This window comes from Dermacentor silvarum, chromosome 3 (assembly GCF_013339745.2).
Source record: "Dermacentor silvarum isolate Dsil-2018 chromosome 3, BIME_Dsil_1.4, whole genome shotgun sequence".
Taxonomy (NCBI): Eukaryota; Metazoa; Arthropoda; class Arachnida; order Ixodida; family Ixodidae; genus Dermacentor; species Dermacentor silvarum.
The window spans coordinates 45038699-45059902 of NC_051156.1; the positions used below are offsets into that span (position 1 = coordinate 45038699).

Consider the following 21204-nt stretch of genomic DNA (forward strand, 5'->3'; position numbering starts at 1 on the left):
TGATCCCCCTGGATGTATGTATGTATATATATATATATATATATATATATATATATATATATATGTATATATATATACATATATATGTATATGTATATATATGACACGAGCAGGAGGTTGCGGACGGAGACACACATGGTCGCCCAAACACTGCCTTTAATCTTCGTCTTCCTCTGCTTCCATGCACGGACCATCTGTGCACCGTTACACGTTCTCCCTCCCCCCAAGAGAGCGCGAGCAACAAACATATGCGGAAGCAAGAGGACGCTGATAAATGAAAACAAAAAATGCGCAGTTAGTCCATTGTCCCAATATAGTTCTTCAACCACATCAACTTCATAGAAAAGTGTAGCTGTGCGGCAACTTTTCGCATGGTTCTGGTGGACGAGGTTGACTGTTGTGTTCCGCACGACGTCTGCATGCGCCGTAGCTTGTGAACACTGTTCGTAGTTCACGTTCGCCTCCTGATGCAAGTGCGTACAGTTCAAGCGCCTTGAAGTACCAGGAGCGGTGGTTGCTTTTCAAACTAGTGCGGGTGAAAGGATGCATGTTCCGAGTTTTCTTGACGATATGGCGCGCATGTGAGAGGTACCGTTGGCTCGTGAATTTCCTTGTTTCTGATGGTTGCAGATACGTGCTTCTGAAATGACTGCTCGTTGTTCGAGGTGGCTGAGGCGACAAAATGGCACCCGTCCTTTTCGCCGTCGCATCCGGTGTCGTCGCGATTGTCTCCGCAATAGGCGCCGTCTTGACTGGTCATGTTGTAAAGGTCCTTGGTGATGTTCGTTTCTTGGGACACGACCTAGTTGGGTTCGCCTTGGGTTTAGCTGGCTTGCGCGTTCTCGCCTTTCTTGTTGTATCTGGGTTTTCGGTGATGCACTTCGTCGTAGATTATGTCGAAGCCGTCTTGGAAGTCGCTGAAGTTCATCATGGAGTTGATGTTGATCTTTTTTATGTTTATGAGGGAGCTGCTGGGGTAGTCGTTCCTGCAGATTTGGCCTATGATTTGTTTTGCAAACCAACGTGGTGATATGTGGGTAGCTGGTGCATTGCTCGCTTGTGGGAGACTTGTCTGGTGGCAAAAGCATTGTGTCAGGCTCCACAGAAGGCTCTTCTGAGGCTGCAGCGACGAATGGGTGCTGTTGTATTATGGCAGAGTGTGATGCTTAGGGTTTGCGACACTTCTGCAGTGGCAGCGGTTCCTTGGGGTGTTGTACGCGGAAGAAAGTTTATTTGTTGCGAAGTGATTTGGTCTCCAAATGTACATGGCTCATCCGTTGCTGCTGAAAGAGCATTGTCTTCTTCGTGAAAAGAGGACACGCTCGTGGTGGTTTCCTTCTGTACTCTTGGCGCGAAGGCAGTCTGTTTCACGTCACCGCTGGAAGTAATAGCAGCGCTCTTTGCTTGACTGGTGTGAACGGTACCGTAGTCTGAATTGATGCAGCTTGGAATCCTGGATGCTCTATCATTGGATGATGTCGCTGTAGACGTGACTTCACCATGCGCTTCCAGTGATAGGTCTGACTCTGGAAAATTCGAGGATGCCATGCGCGAACGAAGCAATTCTGTGAAGCACGGGCTGCGGAATGAGCGTCATAGAGGACTGCCGTGACTGGAAACCAGGCGGCGGGTCGCACGTATAAGACGCAGTGAACGCATCTGATGGATTCACGATGGCAGGAGTACTGATAGCATGGTGAAGACGCACCTATTCGCGACTCCTGCACGGCACTGAAACCTGGTGGAAGGTTTGGTCTTGAAGTGAAGCGACTTGGATATCGCTCAGAGAACGGAGGCTTTACTATGTCCATTGTGAGTGGTGAAATCATGGTAGGCTTGCGATTTTCTTTTGTCTTTTCGGGAGGACCACTATTTGAGGAAATTGTCGATGATCGAGTCACGCGTGGCTTTGGTGGGCACTGATGATGATAGCTACGTGGAGACTGTGGGTGACTACGGCGACCCAGTTGCGATTTCTCCAGCTGTTTGATAATGAGGGAGTCTGCAGCGCATACTTTAAATCGACCGATCATCTCTTCTTTGATTTCTTTCCACGATTCTTTGTATTCAAATATGTGGGTCAGGTAGAAGCGAAATGCCTCACCGGTCAGGTATTCATCGAAGCTGGCGACCATCTCCCGTTCCGACCATGATGCAGCGGTAGCGTGGAGCTCGAATAAGCGGAACCAGTCTTCCACGGGCCCATCGTCTGCTGATCCAGTGTACTTGGGGACGTCCAAGTCTTCCGATGATGCGGTCATGATGCTGTCGGTGTCGGTGGGGGGAGCTGTGCGCTCGGAGTTCACAGCGTGGCGTGGAAGGCCTCCAAGTTGATGTGCGACTGATGAGGTGGCTGCCAGGTCTTCATCCTGTCGAGTTGTGTGACACGAGCAGGAGGTTTCGGACGGAGACAAACATGGTCGCCCGACCACTGCCTTTAATCTTCGTCTTCCTCTGCTTCCATGCACGGACCATCTGTGCACCGTTACATATATATTGTAGCAAAGCGTTGGAACCCTGAAGTGCATGGGTCGTCCGCTCCAGCGCCTTGAAGTGGGTCTCCTTCTCCAGTACCTTCTAGTGGGTCGTTTTCTTCGGCTATCGAGCGCCGCTCGTGCTGAGAGTCCGTGCTGCGCTTTTTGGACAGTCGCCCTTGCGCTACTTCAAGTTCCGTCCAATAAACATCCTTATAAATTGGTGGAGGTGCTGTACCCTCACATCCGCTCCGAAACCCCTTCGATGCCCCTGGAGCTTCGATCCCGTGCACTACCATCTATCATGCCGCAAGACGCCTCCCAGCAAACGCCTCCTCCCGCATCACCCGCATGTCCCGGCGTCCGTCGTCAACGCGACCCACCTATCTTCACTGGCGCGGATGGCACCGACGTGGAGGACCGACTCGCTATCTACGAGCGCGTGACTGTACCCAACAAATGGAACGAGGTAGGAAAATTGAGCAACTTGGTCTTTTACCTGGCGGGAATAGCAAGTCTTTGGTACAACAACCACGAATCCGATTTCCCGACCTGGTACGCTTTCAAGACTGCCATTATCGACGTGTTTGGCGGCCCTGCTGTTCGTAAGCTGCAAGCAGAACAGCGTTTGCGCGAACGAGCTCAGCAGGCCGGGGAATCTTTCACAAGTTACATAGAGGACATTCTGGACTTGTGCAAGAAAAGCAACGGGAACTATGTCCGAACCGGATGAGATTCAAAATGTGATGAAAGACATCGACGACGACGCCTTCACCATGCTCCTCGCCAAAAATCCTCGCACGGTGGCAGAGATAATATCGCTGTGCCCGAGTTAGGAGGAGCTACGCCGGCAGCGGTCGTTGACCCGTCTGCCGCCAGCACGGGACAGCCGATCTCGCTGGCTTGTCCACCATTTCTGACCACACCACCTTGCTGGCAGAAATGAATACATTTGTGCGCGAAGAAATTGCACGCCAGCTCTCCCTGCAGCCCTTTGCTCACCCGCAGCCTGTGGAACAGCCATCAACCACACTCCCACCTCCCCTCCGCCGAGTGATAGAACAGGAAATCGCCGAAGTCATGCCCGAATATCACCAGCGCCCTCCGGCACCGGCGCCACTTAGCTACGCTCAAGTTGTCGCCAGGCCGGCGCAAGCGATCTCTGCGGCTGCCCCGCTTAGGCATATATATTGTCACGTAGTAGTGACGGTAAATAAAACAGTCGCAAAACTGTGTATGACGAAAACTGGTTGTTTATTGGGCGAACCTGTGCCCACAAAAGCAAGCTACACTCAAAGCACAACGATAGCGGCGAACACAGTCGGCGATCGTCGAAAATCTGATCAGCGGCGAAGCGCGTCGGCTTTTATACCTGAGTCATCGAAGGTTCCAGATTAATCCCTGATGCCCGCGTGTCTTCCAGAAAGTTCTAGACAATTCGCGTCGGTCATACAATCAGATAACATAAGCGTCGGTGAAAACAGGCAACGGAAAGAAGTATCGATAACGTTCTAGAAACTTCCGATACAGGCGCGTCCTGCGCCGAGCGATAACGTTTAACATTTGTTAGCCGGTGGAAAGCGGCCACCGGTGAAAGATAAACATGTATACGTGTCAATACCCTCCCCTTAAAAAGCATCGTCCCGATGCTACAAACACGGAAGCGAAAACAAAACCATGCGTAATAAACAACAACAACAAAAAACAATAACAAAGTAACGAAGTACCTAAGGTCGTCAGCGGGCGTAGAAAGGTTTAAGACGCACTACATGGATGACTTCAGGTCGTGCCCGGCGCCGCTGTGATTGCGAAATGCCGTCTGGCACGACCTCATAGTCCAGTGCGCCAATACGTCGGATTATCTTATATGGTCCGAAATAGCGACGCAACAGTTTCTCGCTAAGTCCTCGTCGGCGAATCGGAGTCCAGACCCAAACACGGTCGCCGGGCTGGTACTCGACGTAGCGTCGTCGAAGATTGTAGTGTCGGCTGTCGGTCCTTTGTTGGTTCTTGATGCGCAGGCGGGCGAGCTGTCGACCTTCTTCGGCACGCTGCAAATAAGTCGCAACGTCGACATTTCCTTCGTCAGCGACGTCTGGTAGCATGGCGTCAAGCGTCGTTGCCGCGTTCCTTCCGTAGACCAGGTTGAACGGCGCCATGTGCGTCGTTTCTTGCATGGCCGTGTTGTATGCGAAGGTCACGTACGGAAGGATGGCATCCCACGTCTTGTGTTCGACGTCGACGTACATTGCCAGCATGTCGGCGATGGTCTTATTTAGGCGCTCGGTGAGGCCATTCGTCTGCGGGTGGTAGGCGGTGGTGCGGCGATGGCTTGTCTGGCTGTACCGCAGGATGGCTTGAGTTAGTTCTGCCGTAAAGGCCGTGCCTCTGTCGGTGATGAGGACTTCTGGGGCACCGTGACGCAGGAGGATGTTCTCAACGAAGAATCGGGCTACCTCGGCGGCACTGCCTTTGGGCAAGGCTTTTGTTTCGGCGTAGCGGGTGAGGTAGTCCGTAGCGACGACGATCCATTTATTCCCGGACGTCGACGTCGGAAAAGGCCCCAGTAAGTCCATCCCGATCTGCTGGAACGGTCGGCGAGGTGGCTCGATTGGCTGTAGAAGTCCGGCTGGCCTTGTCGGCGGTGTTTTGCGTCGCTGACAGTCTCGGCATGTCCTTATGTAATGGGCGACGTCGGCAGAGAGGAGAGTCCAGTAGTATTTTTCTTGTATCCTCGCGAGAGTGCGTGAAAAACCGAGATGTCCAGCCGTTGGGTCGTCATGGAGAGCTTGCAGAACCTCTGGACGCAATGCTGAGGGTACCACGAGGAGGTAGTTGGCTCGGAGAGGCGAGAAGTTCTTCTTTAGGAGAATGTCGTTTTGCAAGAAAAACGACGCCAATCCTCGCCTGAACACCTTCGGCACAATGACGGTCTTCCCTTCCAGGTAGTCTACAAGGCTCCTCAGTTCCGGGTCGGCTCGTTGTTGTTCGGCGAATTCGTCGGCACTGATGGGTCCCAAGAAAGTGTCGTCATCCTGGTCGTCTTGTGGCGGCGGTTCGACGGGGGCGCGAGACAAACAATCGGCGTCAGAGTGCTTTCGCCCGGACTTGTAAACGACGGTGATGTCGAATGCTTGAAGTCTCAGGCTCCAGCGTGCGAGGCGACCTGAAGGATCCTTCAAGTTAGCTAGCCAACACAAGGCGTGGTGGTCGCTCACAACTTTAAAGGGCCTGCCATAGAGGTAGGGGCGAAACTTTGATGTAGCCCAGATGATGGCGAGGCACTCCTTTTCTGTTGTGGAATAATTTGCTTCCGCCTTCGATAGCGACCGGCTAGCGTAACTTACAACCCTTTCTAGTCCGTCAGTCCTCTGCACAAGCACGGCGCCGAGTCCTACGCTGCTTGCGTCGGTGTGGACTTCCGTATCGGCGTTTTCGTCGAAATGCGCAAGTATTGGTGGCGATTGCAGGCGTCGCTTCAGTTCTTCGAATGCTTCGACTTGCGGCGTCTCCCACTTGAACTCGACGTCGGCCTTCGTGAGATACGTCAGTGGCTCAGCGATCCGTGAGAAATTCTTGACGAAGCGCCTGTAATAGGCGCACAGTCCAAGAAATCTACGCACTGCCTTCTTGTCAGCGGGCGGAGGAAAGTTGGAGATGGCCGCAGTTTTCTGAGGGTCGGGGCGCACTCCAGACTTGTTGATGACGTGGCCCAAAAACAAGAGCTCCTCATATGCGAAGCGGCACTTTTCGGGCTTTAACGTGAGTCCGGAGGTTTTGATTGCTTGAAGAACTGTTTCAAGGCGCCGCAGGTGTTCTTCGAAGCTTGAGGCAAACACAACGACGTCGTCCAGATAGACGAGGCAAGTCTGCCACTTCAAGCCTGCCAGTACTGTATCCATGACGCGTTGGAAAGTCGCAGGTGCCGAGCAAAGACCAAACGGCATGACCTTGAACTCGAACAGTCCATCTGGTGTTATAAAGGCAGTCTTCTCCCGGTCCCTCTCGTCGACTTCGATTTGCCAGTAGCCGGTTGTGAGGTCCATCGACGAAAAATACTTTGCGTTGTAGAGTCGATCCAAGGCGTCGTCAATCCGTGGGAGGGGGTATACGTCCTTCTTCGTGATCTTGGTGAGCCGACGATAATCGACGCAGAAACGTAGGGTTCCATCCTTCTTCTTCACTAACACCACGGGGGACGCCCACGGACTCTTGGACGGCTGGATGATGTCGTCGCGTAGCATTTCGTCGACTTGGTGCCTTATGGCTTCACGTTCGCGCGCCGAAACACGGTACGGGCTCTGACGGAGTGGGCGGACATTTTCGTCGGTGATGATGCGGTGCTTGGCGACAGGGGTTTGTCGAACTTTTGACGACGACGAGAAGCAGTCCTTGTATTGCAGGAGCAGAGCTTTTAGTTGTTCTTTCTTATGCCTGGGAAGGTTCTGATTGACGTCGAAAGTTGGCTCAGGTATTATAGTCGTCGTTGCAGGTGCACTGGAATCCGTGAAGGCGAAAGCACTGCTGGCTTGTACTATTTCGTCGATGTAGGCGACCGTGGTGCCTTTGTTAATGTGCTTATATTCGGGGCTGAAGTTCGTGAGCATCACCCTTGCTTTCCCTGCACGTAGCTCAGCTATGCCTCTAGCGACGCAAATTTCACGGTCGAGCAGTAAGTGATGATCGCCCTCGATGACGCCTTCCATGTCTGCAGGCACTTCGGTACCGACGGAAATCATTACGCTGGAGCGCGGCGGAACGGTGACTTGTTCTTCAAGCACATTCAAGGCATGGTAACTGATGCTTGTATCCGGCGGTATCGCTTTGTGTGTTGAAAGCGTTATCGACTTGGACCTTAAGTCGATGACTGCACCATGTTGGTTTAGAAAGTCCATGCCTAGGATGACGTCCCTGGAGCAGTGCGGCAGGATTACGAAGCTCGCCGGGTAAGTGCGGTTGTTTACCGTGACTCGCGCTGTGCAGATTCCAGCCGGCGTTATTAGGTGACCTCCCGCTGTCCGTATATCGGGTCCTTGCCAGGCCGTCTTCACCTTCTTCAACTTGGCGGCGAACGCGCCACTGAAGACGGAATAGTCGGCGCCAGTGTCGACGAGAGCGGTGACGTTATGACCATCGATGAGCACGTCTAGATCGGTAGACCGGCGTCTGGCGTTGCGGTTAATTCGTGGCGTCGGATCACGGCTGCGTCGGCTTGCTCTGCTGCTGCTACGTTGCTTCGGAAGGTCTTCTTTCTGCGGCGAAGTGCTGTCAAGGCTGTTGCTAGGCGGCATGCTGATATCTCGTCGTGATGATTCGCGAATCGTCGTCGTCGTCGTCGGCGGCGGAGGATCTTCGGCATTGCGTCGTACAGCAACCGCACCTCCATCGGTTGCTGCTTTTAGTTTCCCGGGTATGGGCTGGGAGATCGGCCCCGGGTTGGGCCGGCATACAGGCGGCGATGCGGCGAGATGTAGCGGCCTGGTGACGGCGAGCGTGAGGGTCGTCGTGGTTGCCACTGGGCTCCGGCAAGGTAGTCGGCGATGTCACGTGGTCGCTCGCCAAGCTGTGGACGTGGCGCGTTGATGGCGAACCCTCGTAGGCCCATCTCGCGGTATGGGCATCGGCGGTAGACATGGCCGGCTTCCCCGCAGTGATAGCAGAGCGGGCGGTGGTCGGGGGCGCGCCAAATGTCCGTCTTCCGCTGGTAGCTGCGCTGGGCGACGGGCGGGCGTGCTGGCGGCGGCGGCGGTGGACGACGGAACTGCGGCGTTACGGGGCCCTGGCGCGAGCGTGGAGGGGGGCCTTCACGACGGGCGACGGCGGCGTAGGTCATCGCTTGCGGCTGTGGTTGAGGCGATGCCGGAACTTCTGGCACTTCCAGTGGTCGCTGAAACTCTTCTTTAACTATGTCAGCGATTGAAGCCACCTGAGGCTGCGATCTTGGGAATAATTTCTGTAGTTCTTCCCGTACAACCGCTCTGATCGCCTCGTGCAGGTCGTTGGCGCCTAGAGCTTGAGCTTCGGCGTAGTTATCAGCGCACGGCGGTTGTATTGCCTGGCTCGCATTTCAAGCGTCTTCTCGATCGTTGTCGCCTCCGAAACAAATTCTGCCACAGTCTTGGGCGGGTTGCGCATCAATCCGGTGAATAGATGCTCCTTGACGCCCCGCATCAAGAACCTAACTTTCTTTTCTTCAGACATGTCGGGGTCGGCGTGGCGGAAGAGGCGAGTCATCTCCTCCGTGAAGATCGCGATGCTCTCGTTCGGCAATTGAACTCTTCTGGTTTCCAGGAGAACTTCAGCCCTTTCTTTTCGTACGACACTCGTGAAGGTCCTCACGAAGTTCTCGCGAAATAGGTCCCAAGTCACCAGGATGGTCTCTCTGTTCTCAAACCATGTCCGAGCAGCGTCATCCAACGAAAAATAGACATGGCGCAGCTTGTCATCGTCGCTCCATTTGTTGAATGTCGCGGTCCTCTCGTACGTCTCCAGCCATGTTTCAGGGTCTTCAGCAGATGATCCCCGGAAGGTCGGTGGCTCCCGAGGTTGCTGCAGCAGGATGGGGGACGCTGGGGCTGCCATTGTGGTCGTTGACTTGGCCTTGATCGCTGTGGTCTTCTCGGGAAGAAGTCCGTATTCTGGTAAAAGTCCTTGCTGCCTACGGCTAGCTCGCTGGTCCTTGGCGACGTTGGTCTCGTCCTCCGGTTTCGGGCTTGGGTCGCGGCTTTGCGGGGGCGTCCGCTGCATGGACACAAAAGCACCTCCACCTGATGTCACGTAGTAGTGACGGTAAATAAAACAGTCGCAAAACTGTGTATGACGAAAACTGGTTGTTTATTGGGCGAACCTGTGCCCACAAAAGCAAGCTACACTCAAAGCACAGCGATAGCGGCGAACACAGTCGGCGATCGTCGAAAATCTGATCAGCGGCGAAGCGCGTCGGCTTTTATACCTGCGTCATCGAAGGTTCCAGATTAATCCCTGATGCCCGCGTGTCTTCCAGAAAGTTCTAGACAATTCGCGTCGGTCATACAATCAGATAACATAAGCGTCGGTGAAAACAGGCAACGGAAAGAAGTATCGATAACGTCCTAGAAACTTCCGATACAGGCGCGTCCTGCGCCGAGCGATAACGTTTAACATTTGTTAGCCGGCGGAAAGCGGCCACCGGTGAAAGATAAACATGTATACGTGTCAATATATATATATATATATATATATATATATATATATATATATATATATATTGTGAGACGTCGGCCTTTATTTCCGAGCAGCCGCCCGAGTCAGAGACGAAGCACCGCACAAGACAAAAGATGATGAGTCGTATGTACAAATGACGACGACGATATGCACAAATAGCGCTCACACAAGATGATGAGTCGTATGTACAGATGACGACGACGATTTGCACAAAATGCGCTTACACTAACTTCCCCCCCCTTCAGGAAAGCGGTCAGCAAGACCGCAAGCTAGAAAGGGTAGGTATGGCGAATGTAAGGTTTCAGGCGAGAGACGTGAACGATTTCCGTAGTGCGGCGGCGGCGGTCAGTAGCTGAGCTGACAGGAGTGACGCGGTAGTTAACGGCCGAAGTTTTTTGCAAAACGGTGTAGGGGCCGAGATATCTGTGGAGAAACTTTTCACAGAGGCCCGGTGCGCGAACAGGTGTCCACAAAAGAACTTCGTCGCCTGGGCGGAACGAAGCAACGCGCCGCGTCGCATCATAGCGAATTTTCCTTTTGTCCTGAATGGTAGCGGTGTTGGCGCGGGCAATTTCACGGCAGCGGGCGATGCGAGCAGCAAATTCTTGAGGAAGAGACGCGGATGGAGCAGCAGGTGCTGAAAGGAGTGTAGTGTCCAAGACGAAAGACGGCGCCCGACCGTACACAAGGAAGAAGGGACTGTAATTGGTTGTACGTTGGACGGCAGTATTGTACGCAAACGTCACTAAAGGTAGGATGGTGTCCCAGTTGGTGTGATCGGGTCGAACATAGATTGACATCATGTCGGACAAAGTTCGATGAAAACGCTCGGTAAGACCATTTGTTTGCGGATGGTACGCTGATGCGGTCTTATGGGTGGTGTCAGAGGCCTGGAGGACTTCAAGAAGGACATGCGAAAGAAACGTCTTGCCACGGTCACTCAGCAGCACACGAGGTGCGAAAATGATACCGTGCACGAAAAACTCGGCGACTTCTGAGGCAGTACCAGAGCGAAGAGCAGCTGTCTCAGCGTACCGCGTTAGATGATCTGCTGCGGTAACGATCCAGCGGTGACCAGCGGGCGTGAGTGGGAGGGGTCCGTACAAGTCTATGCCCGCAATTTCGAAGGGGGTGGACGGGCATGGTAGAGGCTAAAGAGGACCGGCTGGAAGGGATGTCGAGCGTTTTCTGTGTTGGCATGACGCGCAGGAGCTAACGTATTTGGCGACAGAGATGGAAAGGCCCGGCCAGAAACAACGCGTTTTGATGCGGTCTTAGGTCTTCAGAAAGCCGAAGTGGCCAGCCGTCGCGTCGTCGTGAAATGATTCTACTGCTTGGAGTCGAAGTGAGCGAGGTATGACTGGTACCCACCGGTTACCGGAAGGATGGTAGATTAATCGAAATAACGCTCCACCCTGAAGCTTAAAACGTGTAAGTTGTCGTCTTAAGCGACTGTTGGGGGGTCGTGCCAAGCCAGTAAGTCGGTCGATGAGCGTTCGGCAGTATGGGTCAGTACGCTGGACTGAGACGAGGTCAGTGGACGGAAGAAAGTCAACTGAGGCAACCGCCTGTCACGGGCTACTGGACGTGTGCTGAGACGTGTGGCTAGATGGTGACGTGCAGACCGAAGGTGAAGCATGGGCGTGTGGAGACAGCGGGCAGCGTGACAAAGCGTCGGCATCTTGATGTTTGCCGGACCTATACGTGACAGTAAAGTCATATTCCTGCAAGCGCAGTACCCAACGGCCGAGGCGTCCAGACAAGTTTTTCAGGGACGACAACAGAGAGCATGATGGTCGGTCACAATTGTGAAATGGCGGCCGTAGAGATAGGGTCGAAATTTTTGTATTCACCACACGATGGCGAGGCATTCCTGTTCTGTAATTGTGTAGTTGTGCTCAGCAGGAGAAAGAGTACGACTTGCATAAGCCACGACTTGCTCATCAGACTTCTGATTCCGATGCAGCAGGACAGCGCCAATTCCATGCCCACTGGCATCAGTGTGTAGAATAGTAGGGGCGGTTGCATCGAAATGACGGAGCACGGGCCCTGACGTGAGAAGTCGTTTGAGGGTCTGGAAGGCGGCTTCACAGTCGTCGGACCACACAAAGGACGCGCTCGAAGTCAGAAGTTTGTGTAGAGGAGCGGCGATGGTGGCGAAGTCACGGACAAAGCGGCGGAAGTAGGACGCGAGTCCTAAAAAGCTGCGGAGTTCTTTAAGTGTGGTTGGTGGCGGAAATTGCAGCACTGCAGCGATTTTATCGGGGTCAGTCTGGATGCCATGCTTACTGACGACGTGGCCCAATACTTTAATGCTTCGGCTTGCAAAGCAGCACTTTTTCGTATTGAGTTGGAGACCAGCCTTTGCTAGACACGCCAGAACTTGGTCTAGACGTTGTAGGTGCTGGGAGAAACTCGATGAAAAGATGACAATGTCGTCCAACTAACTAAGTCATGTCTTCCATTTTAAGCCACGGAGTACTGTATCTATCATACGTTCAAGCGTAGCTGGCGCATTGCACAGTCCAAAAGGCATCACGTTAAACTCGAAAAGGCCATCAAGTGTAGCAAACGCAGTCTTTTCCTTATCTTGCTCATGCATTGGAATCTGCAAATATCCGGAGCGCAAGTCGAGGCTCGAGAAATACTCGGCACCTTGTAAGGTATCCAAAGCATCGTCAATACGAGGCATTGGATAAACATCCTTGCGGGTAATTTTGTTTAGCGCCCTATAATCGATGCAAAAGCGCACAGAACCATCCTTTTTTTTAACAAGCACAACAGGAGAAGACCAAGGGCTTGCTGAAGGCCTTATAATGTTGCGTGTCAGCATGTCGTTCACTTGTTCACCTATAAGTTTTCGCTCCGAAGGTGACACACGGTACGGGCGACGGCGAATGATGCGAGAGCCGTCTGTTTCAATTCGGTGAGTAGTTACAGTGGTCTGACCCAGGCCTCGCGGAGAAACATGAAATCAAGCTTCATGCTTCATTAAAATGGTGCGGAGTGCATCGATCTGGGCCGGATTGATATCTGCACTCAAGGTGGCCTTAATAGCACTAGTGTGGCCTTCTGCGAGCGTACAATGCGCGGAAGACGTGGCAGGCGAAACACTGACGACACATACCGGCGCAGCGTCGGCGAGCTTGGCGACAGTAGACCCTTTCTGCAGTAGTAGTGGCTCAGGAGTCGTATTAAAGACTGTGAGGTTGGCATAGCCACTCGAGAACTGGACCAAGCAAGAAGCGATGGCGAGTCCTCGAGAAATGCAACGCTGAGAAGGTACAACCAATTCGCCTCCGTCGACAATGTCTGTTGATTTAACGGTAAGAATAGGTTCTTCGTCTGGTGGGATAATAAAATCGGCTGCTGCAATGAGGTTGGGACACCGGGAATTGAAAACAGGATAAGTCTCGTTGTCGCTGATGTGAATCCTTGGGTCGCCGCACGAAATTAGTGCAGAAGCAGCGGACAGGATGCCCCATCCTAATATCATCTGATGAGCGCACGTCGAAAGCACCGCAAGTTGCACATGATGACGAATACCGTCTATCAGAACGCGAGCTGTGCACTGTCCGGTAGGAAAGATGGGAACGTCATTGGCACCACATAAGACCGGACCAACATACGGCGTTCGCACTTTTTGCAGACGGAAGCACAGTTCACGATGTATAACAGAAATAGCGGCTCCAGTATCTACCAGGGCGTTGACAGAAACACCTTCCACACAAACCGAGAGCAAATTGGTGGGGCGAGCAGGAGGAATTGGGATAGTCCGATACGATGCAGTTTCTCCTCCGAAAACTGCAGCCTCTAGTTTTCTGAACGGGTGTCCACAACATGGGAAGCAGCACGCAAGGGCGATGATGAACGGCGGTAAGGTGAAGGAGAGCGACGCCGGGGCGAGCGGATGCTCGAGCCAAGTCCTGGGCAGGTGAAAGAGAGCGACCAGAAGAGGTTGTGTACGGTCCGGGAACGTACGAATCTAGCCCTGGTATCCTTTCTCGCTCAAAGGTGTCATAGCCTCGCCTTTCACTTGGGTGACGCCCGGGAACGTAGGAGTCAAACTATGTGCGCTGTCTCGCTCAAAGGTAGCATAGCCCCGCCTTTCATATTGCTGAAGCCGACGGCAGAAGCGAGAAATGTGGCCGCGAATACCACAGTAGAAACAAACAGGGCGCGACGACCGCCACGGAGAGTAGTACGGCTGTGCAGGAGTATTCGCTGCCAGCGAAGCTAGGGGGTCGCGGTAAGCTTCGGCAGGTGGAGACTGAACGGTCGAGGGAGGCCGGGAGGCGATTTCGGCATAACTTGGCGGACGAAATGGTGCAGTAGACTTGTCCATTTGGACGTTTGTCATCGACGCCAGTTCGTCCATTATGATGTCACGCAGTCCAGGAGGAGCGGGGCGCACGGTTGCAAGCGTCGTAGGTCTAGAAAGATGGCCGTGGAGTTCCTCCCTGATGAGAGTGCGTATCAGGGCTCGCAGCTCAGCATCACCGTTGAGATGAGGGTCGGTAGAGGTGCGTGGCAGGCGAATAGACTGGAGCGTGTCTAGACGCTGGCAGGCCGTGATAATATCCCCAACGCAGTTTGGGTTCTGCATGACGAGAGCATTAAAGGCGACCGTGTTGATGCCTTTCAGTATGTGGCGAACGCGATCAGCTTCCGCCATGTCACTTTGTGCGTGGCGGCAGAGAGCGAGGACGTCCTCAATGTAGGACGTATAGGACTCGTCCTGCTCTTGTATGCGCGTTGCCAGCTTCTGTTTCGCGACTGCGGAGCGTCCAGAGGACATGCCGAATATCTGGCGAAATTGCTGAGTGAATGATGACCAGTCCTAAAAGTCACTTTCGTGGTTAAAAACCATGTCTTCGCAACTTCGGTTAAGTGAAAAGCGACATACCGCAATTTGTGCGTGTCATCCCAATGATTGGCGTCGCTGGCTCTGTTGTAGTGATCGAGCCACTCGACGACGTCGTCGCCGCGGAGGCCGGCAAAGACGGGAGGATCTCGGTGTGTGGTGTTCACCGTCCAGGTAGGCCCAGCGGGCTGAGCAGAGGTGGTAGCAGCACTGGAGGACGGGTTGGTTTCTGCCATCACCGTGGTAGGCGAGAGCAAACGACGACCGGATCGGAGCTCCAGGGGAATCGGGAAAGTAAGAGGACGTGGGAATCGAAGCACTCTCCACCACTTGTGAGACGTCGGCCGATGCGATGCCTTTATTTCCGAGAAGCCGCCCGAGTCAGAGACGAAGCACCGCACGAGACAAAAGATGATGATGAGTCGTATGTACAAATGACGACGACGACATGCACAAATAGCGCTCACACAAGATGATGAGTCGTATGTACAGATGACGACGACGATATGCAAAAAATGCGCTCACAATATATATATATATATATATATATATATATTGCCACGAGACAGTGAAGGGGCTGCTACTGTCGGTCGGACGACGGCGACGAAGTGGCCAGAGCCGCGCGACAGCAATGCATCGGTCGCCGCTGTTTGTCAAAACCTTGGATATAGCAATACTCCCTAAATAAACGTTATACCCGCAACATCTTTTGGTGGAAGTGCTGGGTAAACCTGTCAACGTGCCGGCTCCGTCAACCAAGCACGGAACTTCGAAGCGGTCGCCGTGTTGGTTTCTCCGCGATGACCAGTGAAGTGCCGACGGTGCAGCAGCCACCGGCTCCTGTGATGCCTTTGCACCAACAAGACCCGGGAACCTTTTCTGGCACAGATGGCTTGGAAGTCGAAGATTGGATCGACATGTACGAACGCGTCAGCAACCGCAACAGGTGGGACCCCACGGTTATGTTAGCCAACGCGATATTCTATCTGAAAGGGCCGGCACGCGTGTGGTACCGGACGCATGAAGAAGATCTTACAAGTTGGGACGCTTGCAAGGCGAAGCTGTGTGAGCTGTTCGGCAGATCATTTGGCCGACAGCAGGCCGCTAAATAGGAGTTGGGATCTCGTATCCAGACGACCACTGAATCGTACATTTCGTACATACAGGACGTACTGGGCCTTTGTCGAAAAGTTGACGCACAAATGGCCGAAGATGACAAGATATCGCATATTTTGAAAGGAATAGCCAATGACGCGTTTAATCTACTGGTGTGTAAGGACTGTACGACGGTCGACGCCATATTTAAGGAATGCCAGCGCTTTGAACAAGCGAAGAGTCGCCGCATCACCCGCCAGTTCCTTCGGCTACCTAACACCGCCGCCACTTCATCATGCGAAGACCCACCGACGCTTGTGCCGGCTACAGCGTCAGAAGATGTAACGCGTATTGTTCGCCGCGAACTCGAAGCTCTAGCTCCTACAGCCGTTCTTCCAACGTTCAGTCAGCCAACCTGCCCACCGTGTCACTCATACAAGCAGTCGTCCGCCAGGAGTTCGCGAACATGGGATTATCATCGGCCGTCTGTTCCATCCGTACATCCGAACGTACCCCTGCAAATGTCACCCAGAATCAGGTCTACCCTTCGCGCTACCGAAACCCGGCTGACTGGAGGACGGCAGACGACCGACCCATATGTTTCAACTGCCCTCGCCTTGGACACATTGCCCGTCACTGCCGCAGTAGCTGGTCGTCGCCTTCAAACTGGAGCACTGGATCTTGGCGTCGTCCTGGAGGCAACGTTCGACGGTTTTCCCCTCGCTCTGATACACATGTTTCGATGCTTCCGATGCCGCCGTTCCACACTCCAGGTTTAGCCGCTCACCGTCCCCACAAGGCCGTCGATCTCGATCGCCGCGACCATACCGGTCATCGTCCCCTGCACGGCCTGGCACCTACGCTCCGGAAAACTAAGCCGTGCAGCTCCCGGAGGTGACGCTGCATCAGTGACCCGATATACAAATCCTCTGCTGACTGTACCTACGCGCCGAAACCTCCTGGACATTCAAGTGGACGACGTCACCGTTACGGCCCTCATAGACACCGGAGCGCAGATTTTAATAATGAGCGCTGCTCTCCGTACTCAGCTCCGCAAAGTGATTACGCCCGCAATCCAGAGCACAGTACGGGTCGCTGATGGCAGCTCGTCTGCCGTTCTTGGTATGTACACCGCCCGAGTGTGCATTGCTGGCCATCAGACCATTGGTTTGTGTGCCGTGCTTGCGCAGTGTCCGCACGACGTGATCCTCGGCCTAGACTTTCTCTCGACGCACTCAGCCCTTACCTTATCACAGGTGTCCTTCAACTGGAACTCCCTGTTGACGCCCACGTAATTTCGGACACACTCCCAGCCGCTTATGTTCTGTAGAGTTCCTCCACCTGCCACCGCAAGCCTCGACGTACGTCCCATTAAGTCCCTCTCCTCCTGTCTGCGATGGTGAATACGTTGTTTCCCCGATTCTCGACGTGGTCCTGATGCACTCTGTCGTTCTCCTGCACACTGTGGTTACCATACGCGACAACAAAACCTGCCTGCCGCTTTGAACTTTGGTCTTTCTACCCACGTACTACCTGCTGGTATCGCGCTTGCCACCATGTCGTCGTTGCAGGAATGCGCGATTTCCGCGTTAGCCGTCGACGGCCCTCGAACTCTTTGCGGCTCTCTCACAGCCACCTCGTCGCTATGTGCCAATTTCGAGAAAATGATATCAGCCGACCTCCCGCATACGCAAGCAGAAGATCTTCGCCGGGTCTTGCCGTCGTATTCCGATATCTTTGATCTCGAAAATCGCCCTTTAGGCCAGACAACAGTTGTTCAGCACTACATCCACACCGGTGATGCCCAACCGGTTCACCGGCGCCCTTATCGCGTTTCCGCTGCGGAACGCGCCATAATCCAACAGGAAGTCGATAAAATGCTGGCCAAGAACATCATCGAACCGTCCTCGAGTCCTTGGGCCGCTCCTGTTGTGCTGGTCAAGAAAAAGGATAACACCTGGCGATTTTGTGTTGATTATCGACACCTCTACAAGGTCACGAAAAAGGACGACTATCCCTTGCCCCGTATCAACGACGTACTCGACTGTCTTCACGGCGCCCAATATTTCTCGTCTATTGACCTTCGCTCAGGTTATTGGCAGATTGCTGTTGACCCACTGGACCGCGAAAAAACAGCATTCGTAACTCCAGATGGCCTCTTTCACTTTAAAGTGATGTCTTTCGGCCTTTGCAATGCGCCAGCCACATTCGAGCGCATGATGGATTCGCTTCTTTGTGGCTTGAAATGGTCAACCTGCTTGTGCTACCTTGACGATGTCAATGTTTTTTCGCCAACATTTGACAGCCATCTTCAGCGCCTCTCCGCCATTCTCGAGGTATTCCGCAATGCCGGTCTCCAACTCAACGCCTCAAAATGCCGTTTCGGACGCCGTGAAATAACCGTACTTGGCCATCTCGTCAACGCAACAGGTGTCCAGCCCGATCCTGAAAAAGTTCGCGCCGTGAAGCATTTTCCTGTACCTTGTTCGGCCAAAGACGTACGCAGTTTTATAGGATTGTGCTCCTATTTCCGACGTTTTATTCGTAATTTCGCCGACCTTGCGCGTCCCCTTACTGCGCTCCTAAAAAAAGACGCCGCTTTTACATGGGGCTCACCCCAAGCTGCTGCATTTTCGGCGCTTATAGACGCCTCACGACTTCCCCTATTTTAGCGCATTTTGATCCGACTGCTCCGACGGAACTTCGCACAGATGCCAGCGGCCATGGAATCGCTGCCGTCCTCGCTCAGCGTCAGCTCGGCCACGACTGTGTCATCGCGTACGCTAGCCGCCTCCTGTCCGCACCGGAGAAGAATTACCCATCACGGAACGAGAGTGCCTTGCTCTTGTCTGGGCGGTCGCCAAATTTCGTCCCTACCTGTTTGGCCCCACCTTTACCGTCGTAACTGATCATCATGCCCTCTGCTGGCTTTCTTCGCTCAAAGACCCTACAGGCCGCCTTGGTCTTTGGGCTCTGTGCCTCCAAGAATACTAGTTTTCAGTGGTGCACAAGTCCGGTCAGCTTCATCAAGATTCCGACTGCCTTTCACGGCATCCCGTGGATTCCCCTGACGTCACCGAGCAAGACACCGACGCCTGCGTCTTGTCTATCGCGGACCTCGTTAATATACGGGACGAGCAACGCCGCGACTGGCTTTACGGTCTATCATCGACCGTCTCAACTCCGCCACACCCGACCCTTCACTCCACTTGTTCTTCCTTCAGTACGGCACCTTATACCGCCATAATATTGTCACGGGTCAACGCGAACAAGAGACCACACGTTGAACAAGACGGCGGAGCAGCTTCAGAATCACCAGCACAAAGACATCTTCTTCGTCTTCGAACACCCTGTCCTACTACTCAGAGTCAGTCAATGCATATACTGTCATCGTCGTTTAAACGTCTATAGATAGAGTACGCGTCATTTGCTCTCTTTCCAAAAGAGCATCGCCTCGATGCTAGACAATAAAGTTCGCTTGGTGAAAACGAAAGTCCCTCGTACAGTCACTCGCTGACGTAGGGCTTCATGCGCACTACGTGCACAAGTTCAGAACGGTGTTGGCGGCGCCTTGTGCAGTGAGGGCTATCTGGAACGACCTCGTATGTGACGTCACTTAGCCGACGCAGCACTTTATAGGGTCCGAAATATCGCCTCAGAAGCTTCTCGGATAGTCCCCGTTTTCGTATAGGCGTCCAGACCCATACTCTTTCATCGGTTTCATAAGTTACAGGCCTATGATGGGCATTATAGCGACCTGCATCGTATGCTTGCTGCTGGTGTATTCGCACGCGTGCGAGCTGCCTGGCTTCTTCTGCACGTTGCGTAAACGCATCGGCATCCGTGTCAATGTCGTCAGGTTCGTGTGGTAGCATGGCGTCGAGCATCGTCCTTACTTCACGTCCGTGTACAAGGCTGAATGGAGTCATCCGTGTAGTTTCTTGTTTAGCCGTGTTATAAGCAAACGTGATATAAGGCAGAATCTCGTCCCAATCGTTGTGCTCTATATTCACGTACATGGAAAGCATGTCTTCGAGTGTTTTGTTCAGGCGCTCTGTTAGTCCGTTTGTTTGTGGATGGTAGGCTGTTGTCTTTCGGTGACTTGTGCCACTGAGCATCAGGACGTTATCTAAAAGCGCGGCTGTGAATGCGGTGCCTCGGTCTGTTATGACGATGGTTGGTGCGCCATGTCTCAGCACAACATTCTCTATGAAAAATCGGGCCACCTCTGCTGCTGTGCCTCTCTGGATAGCTTTTGTTTCGGCGTAGCGAGTGAGATAGTCAGTTGCTACAATAACCCAGCGGTTACCACTAGTAGAGGTAGGAAGCGGACCCAAGAGGTCCATTCCGATCTGGTCAAATGGTGTTTGCGGTACCTGAACGGGTTGTAGCAAACCGGCTGGTTTCGTTGGAGGTGACTTGCGCCGCTGGCACTCTAGGCAGGTCCGAACGTGATGTTTCACGGCAACGGGCAGTCCTGGCCAATAATATCTTTGTCGCACTCTGTTCAGTGTCCGCGTATATCCTAGATGCCCAGAAGTGACCTCGTTGTGGCATGCTTCCAGTACTTCACTACGAAGAGCAGTAGGAACGACGAGCAAATAGCTTGATCCGCTCGATGAGAAGTTCATTTTGTATAGGACTTTGTTCCTTAAGAAAAATGATGACAATCCTCTTGCGAAAGCTTTAGGTGCTGTCCTAGTTCGTCCGTCCAAGAAATTAATCAGGTCAAGCAACTCAGGGTCGTCACGTTGTTGTTGTGCGATGGTAGACGTGTCGAGAAGACCAAGGAATGCTGTTTCCTCTTCATCGGTCGAAGGAGCTGACTCAATGGGTGACCGAGACAGGCAGTCAGCGTCGGTATGCCGTTTCCCTGACTTGTGCAGGACCGTCATATCAAACTCTTGCAGTCTCAGGCTCCAACGTGCTAATCGCCCGGAAGGATCTTTCAGATTTGTGAGCCAGCAAAGCGAATGATGGTCGCTGATAACGTCGAAGTGGCGACCGTACAAATAAGGGCGAAATTTTGTAACCGCCCATACCACGGCGAGGCACTCTTTCTCAGTTGTAGAGTAATTTACTTCTGCGCGTGACAGCGTTCTGCTTGCATAAGCGATCACTCTTTCTGTGTCCTCCTGGCACTGCACAAGCACAGCTCCGAGACCAACATTGCTGGCATCAGTGTGAAGCATTGTCGGAGCTGTCTCGTCAAAGTGGGCAAGCACAGGGGGCGTTTGTAACCGGTTCCGCAAATCATGAAATGCAGCTTGCTGTTCGTCACCCCATACAAACGCAACGTCATCTCTCGTGAGGCGAGTTAACGGCGACGCAATGCGAGCAAAGTCTGCAATAAACCGCCGATAATATGCGCAGAGGCCGAGAAAGCGCCTGACAGCCTTTTTATCTGAAGGAACAGGGAACTGTGCGACAGCGGCAATTTTTTTAGGATCCGGGCGGACTCCCGCGTGGCTGACGACATGGCCAAGGAACTCTAGCTCCTCAAAGCAAAAGTGGCATTTCTCAGGCTTAGGGTTAGGCGGCGGCCCGTATAACTGCAGAACGTCTTCC

At 53.3% G+C, this 21204-nt stretch overlaps 1 protein-coding gene across 1 annotated transcript in view; it reads right to left on the reverse strand.

Annotated features, from left to right (window-relative positions):
- Positions 1-823: 823 nt before the first annotated feature.
- The window catches only part of LOC119444324 (polyamine-transporting ATPase 13A3), a 40638-nt gene continuing 20257 nt past the window's right edge, over positions 824-21204 (reverse strand). The window contains exon 9 of the mRNA XM_037708737.2: positions 824-999. Coding sequence (XP_037564665.2) covers positions 824-999 — 176 coding nt within the window. The remainder of the gene's footprint in view (positions 1000-21204) is intronic.